Here is a 19552-nt window from a genome sequence, read left to right as displayed (position 1 = left end):
GATGAGTGCAATAGAAATAGAAATGTAGGAGGTACAAAGTGATAAGAGTTAAGATTAAGGTTCCATTATTTGCAGGGATCTTGCAGAAGCATTTGTCATCTTTAGATCTTTGTGGCCTCTTTGGTTCTCTTTCTTTCATCCATCTGCAATTTCTAAGACTGGAGCTATCTAGGCGGCTTTTGTTCTCAGGATGAACGTAGCATGCTTGTAGTGAAGGAATAAGGCATCACTGATATTTTTTGGAAGAGGATATAGTGGCTCTAATTTCACCTCCCTTTAAATCCCTTGCCTTCTATCTTAGATCATTCATCAGAAAATAGCTACTCACTGTTTATATGTCAGTTCCATACATTAACATTCCAATACATAGTTCCATTACTTTTTACCAGATATGTTGTGATTCATACATGCAGGCACTGAGCAGTGTCAACAGAGGATTTTTCACAGAGCTATATAAAGTTGGGAACTCTTTGACTTTACCAGAATATTCTGAAAAGAAATATGACAAATACATATACAGGAACTGTTTGGGAAAATATTGCAAGTCAAATCCAATAAGAAGGAGTATGTATGTGAAGGTGCCGTTCAGTTACCTATTCTATGATTACAACACATCATAATGATAAGACAAATTGTGCATTGATCTTAATAGCTAATTTGGTTTCTTAAGGTTCGAGGACATATTTCATAGGAATAACATAAATTTATGAGGTTAAAATGGTTAACTAGAAGTGATGGACCTTTTGTGGGACAGATAAAAGGATTGCTGGTAAAGTAATTTAGTCACCTAAACAAGGATCAGAATCTTCCCATATGGAAAAGCTTTGCCTTTTCTTGACATATTTAAAATGCCAGTAGGAGATAACAATGAGTCAGTTGGCTTCCATGCTATTTTTGAAGAAAGGTGAAAATTCCGCCTTTTATTAATTGCCTCTCATTGTTGGAGACAATTCTTTGCCTTTATCACCTGCAACATAAAAATGGAGATGGATAAAAGAAAAAGGTTGAAGCATTATTTGCATTCTTCTGTTTCTGCCTTCAGTGTCCCTGGGATTTGTCTTGTGACTAACACCTTGCCTTCTCTTTCATTCTCTGTTGGAGAGCTAGGGAAACTCAGACAGGAGCAGGTAAAATAGTACCTTAATAAGTCCATCAAGGCAAAGACTTCTTGCTCCTTCAGTTAGGAAACAATTCCTTTATAAGGTTATGAAAGGTCATATCCTTTTATCAGGATATCACTTGGAAAGGAATTATTCTTAAAGCAACACTTACTACTTTTCTATCTTGGATTTGGGTAGATTTTGTCTTCTGTTAACTATGGGTTATTTAGTTTGTATCTATCTTGGTTCTTCAACCATCTCTATTTCTCTTCAATCCTACCATTGCATCTGGCTGCATAGCTTCCCTGAAAAAGGATGGTTACAGTAGTACAGCAAACTGCAGCTACATAGGAATAGTTTGTTTTTAAGAGATGAAATATATGCAATATATTACGTATTAATATATTAGAAATAATAGAAATCAATTTTCCACAACTGTGAGGGAACCTGTAATTAGATTTGTATTCAAGCTTTTTATATAAATAAAAATATTGTGGCTGGTCTGCAGGTTGATAACATCTAATCTGAAAACAAAATAGTCATACACACATGTGGTAAAATTTGCTTTCTAGCTCTGCGCAGCAAGACAAATCATTTTGTAAACAGCCTATCTCCCCCGCCCCCAGATAAGCATCTTTTTAAAGGTGGATGCTTTACTTTTAAAATATCAAATATACACCATAATCCCGAACGTGTGAATATTCATGGAATACACAACATCAGTGAAGTTGTTTATTCTGGAGATCTAGTATGTAATACTTTTTATAAAGTTTTATCTTTTAAGAGGAATTACAGTTTTAAAGAGATAAATTTAATATATCATTCTGGGCTATGATAGAAATGGTGCGTCGGAAAATTTATTTTCCTGTCAATCCATGTTCATCTGATTCAGTGCTAAATGTATGTGCTTCTATGTGTGTGCATACGTTTGGCTTCAGCATTTCAATTAAATGAGTCTGATAATGGCCCTTGCAGCAAAGAATTTGTCATATTGTGTTAAAGCTTCTTCTGCATTCAAGGTCTCTGATCTAAAAAACTAAGACATTACCTAAATAGTGAAATAAGCACACATTTTAATGTGTTAGCCCCATTAATGTGATGCTGCTGTTACTAATTTATACATTCTGTCAAAATGTACATGTTTGTATGTTTTCCAACCCCTTTTGCTCTATGTTCTTCTCTATGTTTCATTGTAATCTAATTAGAATCGCTAAGAAATTTATTAGTTCCTCATCTGATATGTTTGTGACCTTTACTGCTTTACCACATATCTCCATTCAGCTCCTCTCCCTTAATAAACATGACTATCAAGTTTGAAAAAAAATTACACTGGCCCAAGATTTATGAATTGGTGGTGGAAGAAGTAGGATTTAAACTCAGAAATTTTCAAAAGAATGTAAAACAAAAAAGGTAATCCCATCTCTAATCTACAATCTCATTTCTAATCCCATCTATACTCTGTTCTTGCACATACATCTGCAAATGAAATACAACCCCCCCCCATATAATACAGACCACTATTGAGCCCAAAATTTCTGTTGCTAAGTGAGACATTTGTGAAGTAAGTTTTGCCCCATTTTACAACCTTTCTTGCCACAGTTGTTAAGTGAAACACTGCAGTTACATTATTAACATGGTTGTTAAGTGAATCTGGCTTCCCGATTGACTTTGCTTGTCAAGAGGTCACAAAAGTTGCTCACCTGATCCTGGGACTCTACAACCATAACAAATATGAACCAGTTGCCAAGCATCTGAATTCTGACCGTGTGACATGGGGAGCAATCATAAATCATTTTTTTCAGTGCCGGTTGTAACTTTGAATAGTCACTGAATGAATGGTTGTAAAGTTGTGAACTACCTGTACTGAGCTCATAAAAGGGATATTCATGAAAGTCCTGCATAAAATCTGATGGTCTCAGTCTGAGAATCAGTTGTGTGTCTTGTGCAGGCGGAAGAAGGAGAATCATGATTCAAATTGCCCTCCCTTTTCTCTGGAATTGCCACCTCCCGCCTCTGGAATTCCTGTCACTCAGCAACACCGTGCTTACTGACATCCCATGGTGTTTTAATTAAAGCAATTGTCATGGGACACTATGCAAGATGTGAATTTTTCTTTCTTCACAGAGCGGTAAAGCAAGAGCTGAGTCTGTCACATGAAATGTCTGCCAGAGGCCACAGAGGCTTTATAACCCAGGCTTTTTAATGTGATGAAGCACTTTGCAGTCCTGTCATGCCTTTCATCAAGGATCTCAAAGCACAATAAATTAGAACTTGCAATCTTAGCTGGAACATTAGGCACACAGCAACACTGGACAAAGCCACTTGACATGACAGTTTATAGGCAAGATGGGGTTGGGCAAACTTTCACAAGGAGGAAAGGTAACAGTAATACTGAATTAATTAGCTACAAAAGCATTTCCTGGTTCCTTTCTTGAGTGCATCTTGCGGATGCACTTAACTTTGTCTGTTTAACCCTGCACATCCAAAGGATAATCTCTTTCCCAGAGGTGTATCATGGAAGCTTATAGTTCTATGTAAAAATCCATGTCCTTTAGAAACATCTACAGTTTCTATGATACTCTGACCCTTACCCAGAGCTGATTGTATAGTTTTGTCCTAGATGAATTTCATTTCAAGATGAAAGTAAGACATTATTGTGTATTTGCATTTTTCCCTTGAAGATGGTTCATAAATTTCTTTGGAATGGAGAATGCATACACAGTAACTGTATTTCATAAGGGCATGCTCAGGAACATGCTTCTGCCATATTCAAAATCTTCATTGTGAATCTGTAAGCAATACAGGAAAACATGATAGACTGAGCCATATCATCCAACCAACAAGAAAAAAGGCATATAGGCTAGTGGGGAAAACATATGAACCTAAAGTTCTTCCTCTGTCTCATTGGATATCAACATACCCTGACTGAAATCAGTCATAGGATTCATGAGACTCTTCTTTTGCTTCACATAAAGCAGTTTAAGATTTATTTCTGTAAACAATCAAATTTGAAAATGACTCTTTGCAGGATTTTCTCCAGAGGACAGGCAAAACTGCATGTAGGGTATGATACCCCACTACAGTGCAAAAAAAGAGAGGAAAAAAGTCACTCTCAGCAGCTTCCAAGATGCAAAACACCGAAACACAGTACAATTCAGTTAAAAAAAATGAAATATATAAGTTGTAACCCAATAAATCAATCACAGCAATTGCAAAAACAAAAAGACAAGACACCTCCTCCAAAAGAATATAATATTATAAACTCCATCAGAACTCTGTCTGAAAAAACCCAGTTTTTTAATATAGAAGCTCAATAGCAGGAGACTCATTTGATCTTTGGAGAAGATTACTCCAAAGCTCTGGTGTTGCCACTGAAAAACAATGCCTCCTGGCTTCAGTTCCATTTGCTTCTTGATGTGCAAGATGACCAGGAATTCCACACAAATAATGTAATAAGTTGGGCTGATTGAGGTTGAAGCAAGTAAGCAATCTTGTAAGTACTCAGGTGCCAAGACATAACTGGACTTTATAACTTAACTTGTAAATTTATAACTTGTAAAACCAACACCTGAAATTGTATCCAGGAACCAATTGGCAAAATTGTAAAAGTAAAAAAAAAAATCCTGCATGGGTTGTATAAGCCTGCACAATTATAATGCTGGTGTTGCAACCAATCTTTTCTGGGTTCAGTTTCAGCCTGTTTTTTTTTTTAATAAAGCTCCTTAAAGCCTCCCAGGACTGGAATAAGATGTTGGCAGCAACCCCTCATAACTTGAAATGTTAAGCAGCAACCATCAGCCTATTGATGATATCACAGCTCAAGCATTTAAAAGAGAGGGGGCAGAAAGCCTGATTAAAACTTTCTACTGTTAATTTCAGTTATGTGTAGAGTACCTATCTAAACATATTTTGCCTTCAAAAACCATTCCTGGCATTAAAAAGTATGGCTTGTTATGCAAAGGGGAGCACAGTATGCGCTCTCACTTCTTTTATTAACACCATTTCCTAATATCAACATTGTTGTAGAAAGAGTTGAGTTCCTGTTGGGATCCTTTGTGGGAGGGAATATCCATCAAAGTATTCCTGAAAAGAATCCACTGGAGCAACATTCATTCTACCTGATTTTTTTAGGCTCTATTTGATGCTGAAATCCATTGATCCTAATATTTCCATTCCATCTCATATACAAAATTTGGTTGACAGTGGATGATATTAAGACAGAATTAGAATATTTAAATATTGTGGCTTAAGAGACTTTCAGAAGAAAGAAAGAAAGAAGGAAGGAAGGAAGGAAGGAAGGAAGGAAGGAAGGAAGGAAGGAAGGAAGGAAGGAAAGAAAGAAAGAAAGAAAGAAAGAAAGAAAGAAAGAAAGAAAGAAAGAAAGAAAGAAAGAAAGAAAGAAAGAAAAGGGAGGGAGGGAAAGAAGAGAAGGAAGGAAGGAAAGGAAGGAAGGAAGGAAGGAAGGAAGGAAGGAAGGAAGGAAGGAGCTTGTGTATCTTGGTTTGTACAGATGTTGAACAGAAACACACATATTTGGATCCAATATTTTTACTTTTACTTTACTTTACTTTTATTTGATTTATATACCGCCCTCCTCCCAAAGGACTCAGGGCGGTGAACAGCCAACAATAAAATAAATACATACAAAATTTAAAAAGCAGAGATAAAATTGAATTAAATAGTTTGGCCCAGACAAATTTAAAACCCCAATCAATTTAAAACAATTTAAACTTTGAATATTAAAAATACTAAAAAATATTTAAAAATATTAAAAATGTTTAAAAAGAGGAAGAAAGTTAGGCCAGGCCCGCCTGGTGAAATAAAAAGGTCTTTAAAATGCGGCGGAAGGTGCGCAGATCCGGGATCCTCCGTATCTCCGGGGGGAGCTCATTCCAGATAGTAGGTGCCCCCACAGAGAAGGCTCTCCCCCTACGGGCCACCAGTTGACATTGTTTAGCCTTGTTTAAGTTTTATACCCCTGTAATTATCATTGTGAGATCAATGTGTTCTTGCATATGAAATGCTGTATGGGGGGTGGGGGGAAGAACCTGTGAAACTGAAGGTTTTTGTAGAACAAAGTATATAATATTTATTTACAGCAGTACAGTTATGCAGAAGAAGGATTTGAATCACAAAATGAAACAATGAGAGCAAGAAACCAACAGAAAATAAAATTAAAATTGAAGAAAATACATGGTTACTATTTGTCACATTTTTTTTAAATGTGCAGAGAAAAGCACAATTGATTCAGAAGCCTTCCATATCTTAGTACTCACCATGATTTTCAGGGATCATTGACCCAGCAGGCCCCTTTAAAAAAAAATCTAAGCACTAAAGAAAAGAAAAGAAAAGAAAAAGTTGTATCTTAGCTGAAAGAATCTCTTGAAGAAAATTTATTTATTTGTATCCCTTTGGTTTTTGTTTTGTTTTGCTTTTTACAAATAAGGCAGCAAAAACATATCCAACACATCTTTCTCTTCTTCTTTTTCCCACAATAACAACTTTGTGAGATGAGTTGGGCAGAGAGAGAAACTGGCCCAAAGGCCCATCCGGCTTTCATAGCTAAGACAGGACTTGAACTCATGATCTCCCACTTTCTAGCCTGATGCCTTAACCACTAGACCACACTGACTCTCACCAGTGGTGGGTTTCAAAAATTTTTACTACTGGTTCTGTGGGTGTGGCTTGGTGGGCGTGGCAGGGGAAGGATACTATAAAATCTCCATTCCCCCACACACACTCCAGAGGAAGATTAATGCAAAATCCCCATTTCCACCCGATCAGCTGGGTCTCGGGAGGCAGAGAATAGATGGGGGCAGAGCCAGTCAGAGGTGGTTATTTACTGGTTCTCCGAACTACTCAAAATTTCCGCTACTGGTTCTCTAGAACTGGTCAGAATAGAAGAAGGATCACCTGCTCTCCTGCCTGGCCTCTACATGTATGTATGAATTTGTTAAATTTAACAAAGGTGCTACCCAACTCCAATCTGACTCTCTTCCGCTACTCTATTTTATATAACAGGTTAAGTCTAGAATAATCAAAGGCCATTATCTTTTGAATATCCATTGCCCATAGTAATTTTTTCCAGTGGGTAGAAATTTCTTTTCCTTTTTGATATCACTATTTGAAAATATAGATAGTACAAATTCTTGCCGGTTCTTTGTGTGTCTCTCTCCACCACTTTTGCCTGTCTTTTGTCCTGTTTTTGCCAATTAAATGTTTTGATGTTGTGCTAATGTTTAACATAGCATTAAGTTACATTTTTGCTAGTGAAGTGATGATGGGGTGTTTGTTTATTCTGGTCTGTTCTGAAAATAGAGATTATGAATGTGGTGGGTCCAAACTGAACTGGAAATTATCCACAATAATTTCTCAACAATGTGTATTAACAATTATTTTGTGATAAAATGACAAAAACTCCCTTGAACCAGACTCAACTCCATAAAGCTTTCCTGGCAATAATGTAGAAATGGTTTCCTTTTTTTAGTTTTTCCCCTAGTCTAGCCTACAACTAAGATGTTTCCTGCTAGTATTCCATCAAAGAACTCACCAAGTCTGACCTTCCTTAGCTTTCTTTCTTTCTTTCTTTCTTTCTTTCTTTCTTTCTTTCTTTCTTTCTTTCTTTCTTTCTTTCTTTCTTTCTTTCTTTCTTTCTTTCTTTCCTTCCTTCCTTCCTTCCTTCCTTCCTTCCTTCCTTCTTTCTTTCTTTCTTTCTTTCTTTCTTTCTTTCCAGGTATACACTGCCATTTGCTGTTTATACTTTATAATATCTGTTGTTAGTGAGTTCTGGACTTTGTCACTTTGTCTCTCAATTTATAGCCATAATGACGAACCTATGGCACTTGTGCCACAGGTGGCATGCAGACCCCTCTCTGCGGGCATGTCAGCCGACACCCCAGCCCAGCTCCACTGTGCATGCACATGCGCCTCCTGCTGACTAGCTGGTCTTTGGGTCTCTGCTGTGCATGCATGCATGCACGGGAGGGTGCATGCGGGGACGCATGTGTGCATGCGCAGGGGGTGGGATGCATGCGCAGGGGGGTGCAGGTTGGTGCATGAGGCTTTCCAGCCCAAAATGGGTCATGGGGGGGTGTCATTTTGGGCCTGGAAAACCTCCTGCACCAACCTGGAAGCCAAAACAGGATGCGGGGGGGGGGGGGAGACTGCATTATTCTAATCTAGTATATATAGAATATAAGTGTCTCCAGAAGTTATATATAATGAAAATGCAGTTACAATCGACCATAATGATCATATATGACCTGTACAGTGCTAACTGTTGGACTTCATATGTAGACTTGTAGATATGGTTTCCTGATTTTACAGCTTCATTTATTTAGATTGCAAATGTTTATGTTTATTCATAAGTTAAAGTCCAGGAAGTCCAATTGTACCCAGATAAATTGGAATCAGATGATAGCTACTGATTGATTGATTAATTGATTAAATTTCTAGACCACCCAGTAGAAAAAGCCAACTCAAGGGTTTATGAAACAGATTTAAAAACAAAACAAAACAAAAGCATAACAAAGTCTAATATCAAAACTTATAAACAGGTCTAAAGTATAAACATGAAATCATAATAAAGTGATTTTATTATGGATTGAATTATTTAAATTTTATTTTCTATTCCTTTGTAAATGATCCTGGGAATATAACTGAAGGACAATAATGTGTGTCACATTAAGTAAATATACAAGTAATGGATATGGATGGGAGGAGCAGAAAAACGAATGATGTAAACTGATCTTTTAAAAATGAAATAATGAGGGTAAAGCAAGTCACTTTTTGGTTTGGTTTTTGGTTTTTATTTGATTTGTATACTGCCCTACTCCCGAAGGACTCAGGGCGGTGAACAGCCAAGCAATAAAATACATAAATACAAAAATTTAAAAACCAGTTAAAATCAAATTAAATCATTTTGGTCCAGACAAATTAAAACACCCCAATAATTTAAGAACAGATTTAAAATTTATATATTAAAAGAGGGAGGAGATTAGGCCAAGCCTGCTTGATGGAATAAAAGAGTCTTCACAGCGCAGCGGAAGGTGCGCAGATCCGGGATCCTCCGTATCTCTGGGGGGAGCTCATTCCAGACGGTAGGTGCCCCCACAGAGAAGGCTCTCCCCCTAGGGGTCGCCAGCCGACATTGTTTGGCTGACGGCACCCGGAGGAGTCCCTCTCTATGAGAGCGTACTGGCCGGTGGGAGGCTATTGGTGGTAGTAGGCGGTCCCGTAAATAACTAGGTCCTAAGCCAAAATAAAAAAACAAAAAAAACAAAAAAAAAAAATAAAAACTTCACAAAATAAAGCCCCAAAAATGGAGAAATAGCAAAACCAACTTAAAGCACGTAGTCATAGCAATTGGTAGCCATTTTGGCAAAAATTAAAATACATAAAAATAAAGAGACATTATTAAGGCAAAGATTATCTATACTGGCAAACATAACACAAATGATATCCCATTTGATTTTTCCCTTAGTTCTGGAATTGAATGATACATAGGCATAACAAGTATGGGGATAAAGCAATGCAATTTATAAATGAGCAGCACAGAAGCTCAAATAACAAATTTAAAAAACTTACAAATTGAACCACTTAAATATTCAATTTCCAGATTAATAACATGGGAAAAAGGGCCTGGTGACTCAGCAGACTAAAAAAGCATTGTGATTAACACCAGCTGTCTGTAATTACTGTAAGTTCGAATCTCACCAGGCTCAAGGTTGACTCAGCCTTCCATCCTTTCTAAGGTAGGTAAATTGAGGACCCAGTTTGTGGGGGCAATAAGCTGACTTTGTATAAATATACAAAAGGATGAAGGCTATTGCTTAACGCATTGTAAGCCCCCCTGAGTCTCCGTAGAAGGGCGGCATATAAATCAAATTAAAAAAAAAACTGCAAGTGTTCCATAAATGTAATATGAAATGCATTTATAGAGACAAATCAGCTCAGTTGAGACTCCAATTGCAGATTTTGATGCATAAGTTGTACTTGGACCTAAGGACCGTGACTAATTTAAACATGTTGTAAAAGGTTAATTTAATGGGGAAATTTAGAAGAGCAATGCAATGATGAAAGATATTACAAAACCTGCATTTCAAGACCCCAGTTGTTTACAAGAGCTACATGCCATAAAAATGCATCCATAGATACCACTTAAAATTTCAGCAACACAGAAAATGCTGGTGGCATTGACTAAAAGAGATGAAAAAGAAATGAATCAAATGAACAAAACCAAGAAGAAACAACTTAAAAGAATCTACAATGTAAGACAATCTAACAATTGATTTTAGCAAAGTCTGGCAAAGACTAGATAAGAATGTATTTGGACCCCGGAGATAAAAAATAAAGCAACTCTAAGAGTTATGTGCTAAAATGCCTTTTGTAGAACAAATCTTCAGTCAATTAACAGGAGCAGGCATATGGATTGTAAAGTACTGAATTTCCACAAATTCATTTCAATAATAAAATGTTCAAATTCAGTTTCAAAACCTTTATTTGTCCAGATTATTGCTTGTGAGTTTCAGATGTTATATATACACTATATCCCTGTAAGTAGGTATCTTTAGAAAATGAAAATACAAGAGTTGCCAGTTTGTCAAGATAGAAAAATTATTACAGTGTTCATTTTTTAAAACAAGTTAAGATTTCTAGGAATAGCAAAGCTTAATTAAAACCTGGCAATACTGACTTCAGGATTAAGTAAAATATTATGTAAGAGACAATTAAAGAAGTTTTTAATCTATTATGAAATATTATTTAAATAACTGAAGGAATTACAAAAAAAAAAGTTATATTCAGGTAAAGAGAAATGTCAATAATTTTTCAGTGTGCATGTTCCTCCACTATGTAATGTATAGAAAACAGTAAAAGTCTACAAAGCAGGAAATGCACTTGCCAAACAATACTGAACAGCACAACTGGAACTTGTCAATGATATCAACAAATGGTGTGTATATCATGCTATTATTTCCCATAATTTAACCAGGAAAATATTGCATTCCAAATATGGGGAATGAGTAATTTGAAGAAGCTGATATTATTGGCTGTTTCATGATGTCTTTTTCACCAAACTCAAAAACAGAAGCTAAAACCATTTTAATTATTAAACAAGTGATACTCTGGAATTCTTGAGGGGGATTCCAGAATATTACTAAAGATAGAGCTAACCTCAATTCAGCTGCAGGGGGAGATGAGATTGTTCCATACAACAGAGAAGACCCAAATGTACTTCCCTGACAGACAGAACCTGAAGCAGGTGTCTCTTGCCAAATCGGATTGGGAGGGCAAATGTAATATCCCAGTCCCATGCCACGAGGGTCTTGAAAGGTCAAAAACATCACCTTGAATTTGTCTTGGAAGCCCTGACATATCCTTATTAGTTTATTACAATATTAACTTACATAGTAATATTAATTTACACTAACAGCCACACATTTTGGCAGATCAAACAAGAACATTGCTTCCCTTAGAAAAAGATTTAACATTGTATTTCATTCAACTTTGGCATAGCAGTAAGTCTCTTAGGATATTATTGCTACACTTGCTTACGTCTGGCTTCATACTCCCTGATTTTATACTCATTTTCTTTCTCTTCTCTTTTCCTCTCCCCTGGAAAAATCTGTTAAGTAGGGCCCAGGAAATCAGAGAAAAAAGGGCCTTATTGGTTTAAAATGTAGAGAGGAACTGAGTTCTCACTGTATCAAAAGTATTTGGCATGAAAGTAGCCTTTGTTCCAAGATACACTGATTCCTTTCAGCTTCTGACTCTCCAGCTGCTGGGAGCAGGGCAGTGTTTTGACGGACTGAGCAAATGTAATGCAGTCAGTTGTTTTAATTCCCAGCCAGTTGCCGACATCACTCACAAGATTCAGGGGAGAAAAAATGAAGAAAGAAGAGACTGGATTCTTAGTTAGCTCAGCATAAGAACTACATTTGGATGGCAGGGTAGAAAGCGAGCTGATTGCTGAATGTAACAGATACAGCAGGCAGCATTTATACATGTAGGTGAACTGGAGCAGGAATCAGAGGTTTCTCTCCAATTTATTGGACCATGAAGCGCCTTTTGTGGTGGTGGGGGAAGGAGTAACATTTTTCCCTTCACTTTCATTTTAGCCCCAGGGAGCTCCTTTCTCTTTTAGTTCTTTCTTCTCCCCACTCCTCTTTTCTTTATTGTAGCTGTATATATAGTGCCAGAAGAAAACAAACACAAATCTTGCTATTGTAATGTAACTGCAATATACGGCACACTCTCCCCTCCAGAACTTCATTTTTGCCTTACATGTTTCAGATATTTTAACAACTCCCTACATTAGATTCTAGGGCAAACATATACTTAATAACTTAGCTCCCAAGCTAGATCTCTTTGCATTCACCTCTGGGAACAAACTCAGCAGTAGAAGTAACATAATTGCAATAATGAAAATAAGATATTTTAAAAATTAAAGATCAGAAATGGAGAATTTATAATCGCTTCAAATTTATCTTACAATCTGATAGGTTTGTGTTGCAAAATAATTGTATATAGTTGCTCATTTATTGTGAAGATAACTCACTTCAAAATTGGTGGTAAAAGAGTAGGGAGGTTGTTCTAACTTCCCGCTTGTAAAATAAGAACTTGCTTGCTTGTTTAGTAATTTTATACAATCATTAACTAGACTCTTTTCAGGATCAGACCCTGACATAATAAATCGTACAGTATGAAAGAAACAATTGAGCATCAAGAAGTCATAAAGTACAGTAAACACATCTAGAGGCAAAATAATTAGCTGAAAGTTATAATTCAATATGTCTGGAAATGGGTTTTGAAGAAGCAAATGGAAGATTTTTTTTTTACATTTTTGAACTTTGGTGTGGGAGAAGACTCCTGAGAATACCATGGACACCAAGAAAACAAATCAGTAGATCATCAATAAATCAAACCAGAATTCTCACGCAAGGCACAAAGGATTAGACTCAAATTGTCCTACTTCAGACACATTATGTGAGACCTAGCTCTCTGGAAAAGACTCTAATGCTGAAAAAGAAAGAGAGGAAGACAACCAGCAGAAAAATGGATGGACTCAATTATAATGGTGATTAGACCAGGGATAGACAATCACAAGCAAAACATTTATGTGACTGCTAGGAAGTGCAAATGACTTGATGGAACATAAGCAAGCAAGCAGTATCAGGAAGACTGAAGAAGGTGGATACCAGAAACAAATAGGATCCATACTTCTACAGAAATATAGGAATATTCATGCCATTGCAAACATGGTATTTTAATTGCTAAAATAAATAAAGGAAGTTCCCAAGAATATGAAAATGAAACCTGAATTGTTTCTATCTTGAGGCTTCTTCTAACCAAATAGTAAAAAACCCAATATGTGAATTATAGCTCTAAAACAATTGTTTCATTGTTTTAACTCCATCATTGAAATTTATGTCCATATTTTCAATTCTCAGATATATACTCTAGTTTCCTAGTCATTTTTATCTAGCTATCTAGAGATCCATGGCTTCCTAATCAAATTGGCCAAAAAATACTGCATATTATGCTGAGTGGATGTTCTGATTTCTGAGTAGCAAACTGCATTCCTTAGTTTAATTTCAGAAGTCCCTCTACAATAGATAGGTCAGGTTTCTGATAAGACAAAGCTGTCAGTTTCTCACAGCATGCTCCTTGAGGGAAATAAAGGTGGGTATCACAAAGAAAATAAGAAAGAAGAAAAGGCTGACAGAAAAGAATGTCGGCTAGTTGCCTGAGCCCTTCACATCATACAGGCCTCAACAGATTACTCTCCGATGGAAATGTGGTTCTTAACAGGGTGGGGAAAAAGATGCTATCCTGACATTATGACTGATATACACACAAAACTATCTACACAATTCACCTCTCTTGGTTCTTTATGCCTATGATTTTTTTCTGTTTATTATTATCTTAATGAATCCTGTAAACTGTACAAAGGGACATGGAGAAGCAAGGCTTTAGTTTCTTACCTTCCTTCCTTCCAAATGCATGGCTGAGATAGTGCCAAAGGCAGAAAAGAATAGGGCAGTCTCTGATATTATGCAGAAAGATCTTCAAACAAACTGAACTGGAACCGTTTAGTCCAGCATCCTGTTTCCACAGTGATAGACTACATGCCTATGGGAAGTCCACAAGAAGAACAGAAGATAAATAGTTGTCTTCCACTATTATTCATCTTCTGGGATAGGAAGGATTGTTGTCACTGAATAGCAAAAGATATGCATCAATTTACCATCTCAATTAAGCCAAAAAATTACCTTAGGCTAAAAAATGGCATTTTCTTGCCATTGTCTGTACCACCTTCTCTGGGTAGTTCAAACAACTTGTCCAATTATTCTATCCTTATCTGGTATATTTTGATAAAAATAAAATCTGCCATTAGGAGGAATCTGCCTGAGATACCACCACCTATAAAACTTCATTATTATTATTTTTTCAGAAGACGTAGAGAGGAACATGAGCCTTAATTATTCATAAAGCTTAAGACAATGTTTTTGTTGTTGTTGAAGATGACAATAATAATGCATGACTTTTACATGCTCATCTATTAAATAAAACTGAAAAAATATTAAATAAAAGCATACAGTGAATTGCAAAATTTTACAGTAAATTAAATCTTTAATTTAAAGTGCTTATGTTGTATCAGATAATAGCTTCTATATGTTTATATTATTTTATGCTTCTTGATCCTTTATTTTTTATTTTATGTGTTAATTAACTGTATGCTCTGCCTGTGAAATTTTAATTCTTAGGCAAATTAAAAATACAATAAAGTATTATTACTGTTTACTACTATTATTATTTTCAATCAGGTTTTATTAGAGGTTCCTGCTGGCAGCTTCAAGTATTGTTAATAATAAACATTAATAGTATGCTCCTATATGAATTTAATTCCCTTTTAAGACCATGCTAGTTGGTAGCCATCACTGCATCTTGCAATAAATTACCAACTCTATCATGTGTCTTCCTCCCTTGTTGCTCTTTTATTGAATTTGAAAATCCAAACTAACTCTTTGCTACATAAGTCATTTCAGATTTTCATTCTTATGGTCCATTCTGGTTGCATTTTTCAGATCCTACAACATCCCTGAATACTGGGAACTTTACCAATCTATTTTCTGAAATCATGGAATGAGGTCTTCCTAAGAATGAGATGGCACAGTATATGTTTCCTCCAGATGGTGTCAAATACCTTGTCATCTTCAGTCACACCCTCCTTTCTGATAATTCATGAGGTTGGGCATTTGGTAGAGCAGCTTTTTAATCTGAAACTCAGCCAGGAGAAGTATTGCTTGAGGCACTAACAAACAGGTTCCCCTTGCATAAGCCAAGAATGGATCCTTGATGTGTTCAACTTGGACTGCGGGGCCATCTGTCAACACAGGCTGTACCTTGTTCTCTGGCCTTGCTAGATTACCCCATAATTGCTCAAAGTACCAACAGGCACTAAGATGGAATCATTAATTTGTAACTGATCAGTTTTCACTGCCCATTTCCCATCCTCTTCATTTCAACTTCCCTTTCTATTACATCTGTCCTATGTTGATATTTCTTTCTGCCAAGAAACAACACGCCACATAATGGCTTTAAAACTATGGATTGCTCTGAAACTGCCCTTCTTTTAGAGTTATTAATAGGCCAAGTATCCTATGTGTATATTTCTCATTGTGTATATCACCTGTGAAGTCAAGGGACTCACCTGGATATGTATATGCATCTGGCTGCAATAGGGAATTCTGTTCAGCTATCACTCTGCACAAGTTTATTACATGTTTATAAGTAGCACTGTGGTAAAATGTCATGTACCTCTGCAGAGTCTATTATTGTTCATCTGTGTACTGATATGGATTTCAACTGCCTCCTAATACGTTCCACCCTCTCTGGAGGATCTTTTTCTAGGCTTTGCTGTTCCATAATCCTGCTTTCAGCCAGAATTGTAAAAATTCAGCTCATAGTATGGTGTTAAATTAGAATCTTGTTAAATTTCAGTAGTGTGACTATTGCTTCATATCGGGATATGAATGTCAGAGGGTTAATATCTTTCAATAAACGGAGAATCTCATGGGGTTTAGGAGTTCTTTTATTCTTCTTTCATACTGATTCATGTTGTAGCTTTCAACAAATCACTTTATTCTCAGCCATATAGAGTATTGCAGAGTTATGCAGGTTGAAATTATCCTGATAAGTGAATATACAATTAAAAGATGATATATTGACTGTCATTCTAGAGTCTTGTTTCAGCACTACATTCTGCTGTTAATTCTTAGAAAACAGTAGAATTGTTAAAAACAGAATATATTTATTACAAACCTGCTTGTGCTATTTACATAGTTCATGCAGAAAATATTTCTTAGAATAAGGATTTGGCATTGTTGCCACTGCTTACCAGTTTCCTCTTGCCATTATCAGTCTCCTTTGGAGGAAAGATAAAGGAGAACTTTCAACTGCATCTCCAAGATTCTTTTGCATCTGTGCCAAACTGTGAGAGCTCTTTGAAATGCAACAAGAGGAGTATTAGCAGTGAAGTTAGAAAGGCTTTGTTTGTTTAAAAAAGTTTTTAACCAGTGATTTTGCTTGTATTCACGTTCACTCTTGATTTTACCATTGCAATATTGAAGATATGTTCTTGTTTGTTGAATGGTTGCTTGTGTTTTATTCCAATTTGTTGTTAGATTTTGTAGCATTTAAAAAACCTGATTAATATTTAAGTTTGATTTATTTTGAACCACTTTTGACATAAATCACTATTGAAAAGTAGTGAATCTCTAAAACAGGTTAAAGGGAGAAATCCTTAGTTATTGTGTGATTGACATAGAACGTCAACATTTCATGGGATTTCATCATGGTTACCTGGTATTAACACTCTTACATTGCATCTGGTATGATTTCACTAATGTTGGGGGGCAGTGTACATTTTTGCTGAACATTTGTTTCATTTCAGCTCAGCAGCTCAAGACAGCTTCGTTGATCAAGCACATTGTTTAAAGGATGCTAATACTTTTGAAAAAGAAAAATCCCTAGCAATATGTAGATTGATCTGAACATGAATTAAGAAGAGAATTCGCTAATGCAGTTCACATTGGGTTATATGACAGCTGGTCCTCTATAGCTAGCCCAGTGTGGAATGTTTTTTTCTCCTGACAACCATTCTTAGGAATCTCTTCCCCTTTATTTAGAGTTAAGGGACACTTTAGTATCTCTTTCAATTGTGTTTAAGGTTAAATACAATGTCCTTCTAATAGGCATCTAAAACATAGTTTGAATCTTGTTTCAAACATTAGCTTCATACATTGTGCTAAGTTTCACATAGTATGTGTGAACATAACCTTGGATAAGATTACATTCCGATTAACCAGTGATATCAATATACTCCTTATCATTTGGGTGGTGGGATTCCTTCCAGAGAGTAAGGGAGATATATGAAGAGTGAACCATTAATTTCCAAAGCTGACTTCTGAACAGATAACCACACTTAACAAGTCATTGTTATATCTTATTTCTATGTGCCACTTTTCCTGTCATTTCAGTAAAAGCAGAGGGAGAATGGGCAAATTATTTATCTTTCAGACCCTATGAGTCTTAAATTAACATTGATGAGTCATTTTATATGGAAAAGTTAGCAGAGCTAGGCTTGTTTTCTTGGTGTATTGAAGAAACTATAAGTGCAATTGCCTTAAATGTCCTTTTTTTATATTTTTTGTCTCTCTCTAGGTGTCCCAGATTCCTGTTGAATCCTGTGAACAGTATACAACCTGTGGAGAATGTCTGAGTTCAGGAGACCCTCACTGTGGCTGGTGTGCTCTCCATCACATGTAAGTTCAGCATCAACAAAAGATGATTATCACAAGATCAACCCTACACCTTTTAAGTCACCCCACATACATCCTCTATTATTTAATAAAACCCTTTCAATTCCTTTAGGGATTTTTTTTAGCTGTGTGTATCATGGACTTCGGCAAATATCTGCATTGTGAAAGAAATATAAACACAGTTAAGATAATAAAGATAAAACAACAGACTTCAGGAATGCAACCATGAATATACAAATCTTTTACTTGAGAGAAATATAATACCATTTTAAAAGAACCTCTAAGCAGAATTAGTGTAATTCTGTTTAAAATGAGACTGGAGTTGTGATGTATCATTTAAACTACTAAATAAAAGTAGTGGTAGATTTCCAACACTTAATTAATTACATACATACAGTATTTTTACTATAAAGTAAATGTATTCATGAGGGATTTTATTTTAACATATGCAAGAAGCAATCATAATCTCTCGAAAAAACAATCTCAGGCTGAATTTGTAATGCCAGCTACCTTCCTCATACTTTGTTTTGTACTCCTGTCTTTTCTTTTCCACAAAACAAGCTAATACACACCTGCCAAGATACTTTCTTGGCATCAGTCACTTCCTTTCAACTGTAACTTAATAGAATCACTGCTTAAATACCCCTTAGAATTTCAGAAACGCTAGATTCTTCAGCCTCTGATTTAAACCTTTTAAAGCAATGAAATTGCCCAGGCTTGCTAGTTTAAGTGTTCTCTCCTGAGCTTGAGGATATCTCTTAAGACAAAGGAGAAAGGTTTTCTAGGCAAGATCTTAAGGGAATCTGAGGGAGATGTGCCACTGAATTATTGAAGTGCTCAGTTCTTTTTTTGCCTAATGACCATGCTTCTTTAAGCAGAACAAGTCTCCAAAATCTAAAAGAGGCAGAGGTCGCTTAAGAAAAGAAGGAAAGATTTATCTATATATTTAATTTTATCTTGCACCCCCACAACACTATTAAATATAAAGACAGAGGGGACCAACAAAATATCAAGTGGCCAAAGGACTCTGCAACAGGTGTTGGAAGTGGGATAAGGAAATAGTGGAGAAAAGCTGTGATATAATAAGCTAATTGGATCAACACTCCACCTGCAGCAGGTTTAGTTCAATGCCGCAATGTGTCAGAAGGTATTTCATCATTGGATGTTTATTACCATCTCTTTTTTTTTAAAGAAGGCAATACTGATCCTCATGCCACTTTTTATCACCACCTTGTACTCAAAATAAAACAATATACAGATTGCTTTTTTTTAAAAAGCCTCAGATTCCTTTTTGCAAAAAAAGGAATTCAAAATGGTTTCTTAAAGAACTTAGACAAAGACTAAAGACCAAAGATCTTATTTTGTACAATGACCTAATAAACACTCAACAGAAAGAAAAACCCAGCACATTTCCCCCCTACATTCTTCTTCTGTAACTCTTAAAGGTTCAAAGTTATAGTTTGTGCATTTGCTTAAATGCCTCCCTGAAGGGAAAGGTCTAGATTTTTAGAACTGACATTGAGATTTTGCAACATTCCTGTTGCTAAGATTCTGTAAATATAAGGCAACAGTCCCAAGACTAGTTGGGATATCAGAATTAGCAAGGATTTATTATATAAGGAGAAGTAG

The 19552-nt window shown here is 36.0% G+C and overlaps 1 protein-coding gene across 1 annotated transcript in view; it reads left to right on the top strand.

Annotated features, from left to right (window-relative positions):
- PLXNA2 (plexin A2) overlaps window positions 1-19552 on the top strand; it is a 420814-nt gene that overhangs the window by 213997 nt on the left and 187265 nt on the right. The window contains exon 4 of the mRNA XM_070941568.1: window positions 17826-17926. Within this exon, the coding sequence (XP_070797669.1) occupies window positions 17826-17926 (101 nt within the window). The remainder of the gene's footprint in view (window positions 1-17825; window positions 17927-19552) is intronic.

This window comes from Pituophis catenifer, unplaced genomic scaffold (assembly GCF_029215685.1).
Source record: "Pituophis catenifer annectens isolate HBS135680 unplaced genomic scaffold, rPitCat1.0.hap2 SCAF_3, whole genome shotgun sequence".
NCBI classification, from domain to species: Eukaryota; Metazoa; Chordata; class Lepidosauria; order Squamata; family Colubridae; genus Pituophis; species Pituophis catenifer.
Note: the sequence above shows the minus strand (reverse complement) of the source record. Positions and strands in the feature narration are given on the sequence as shown.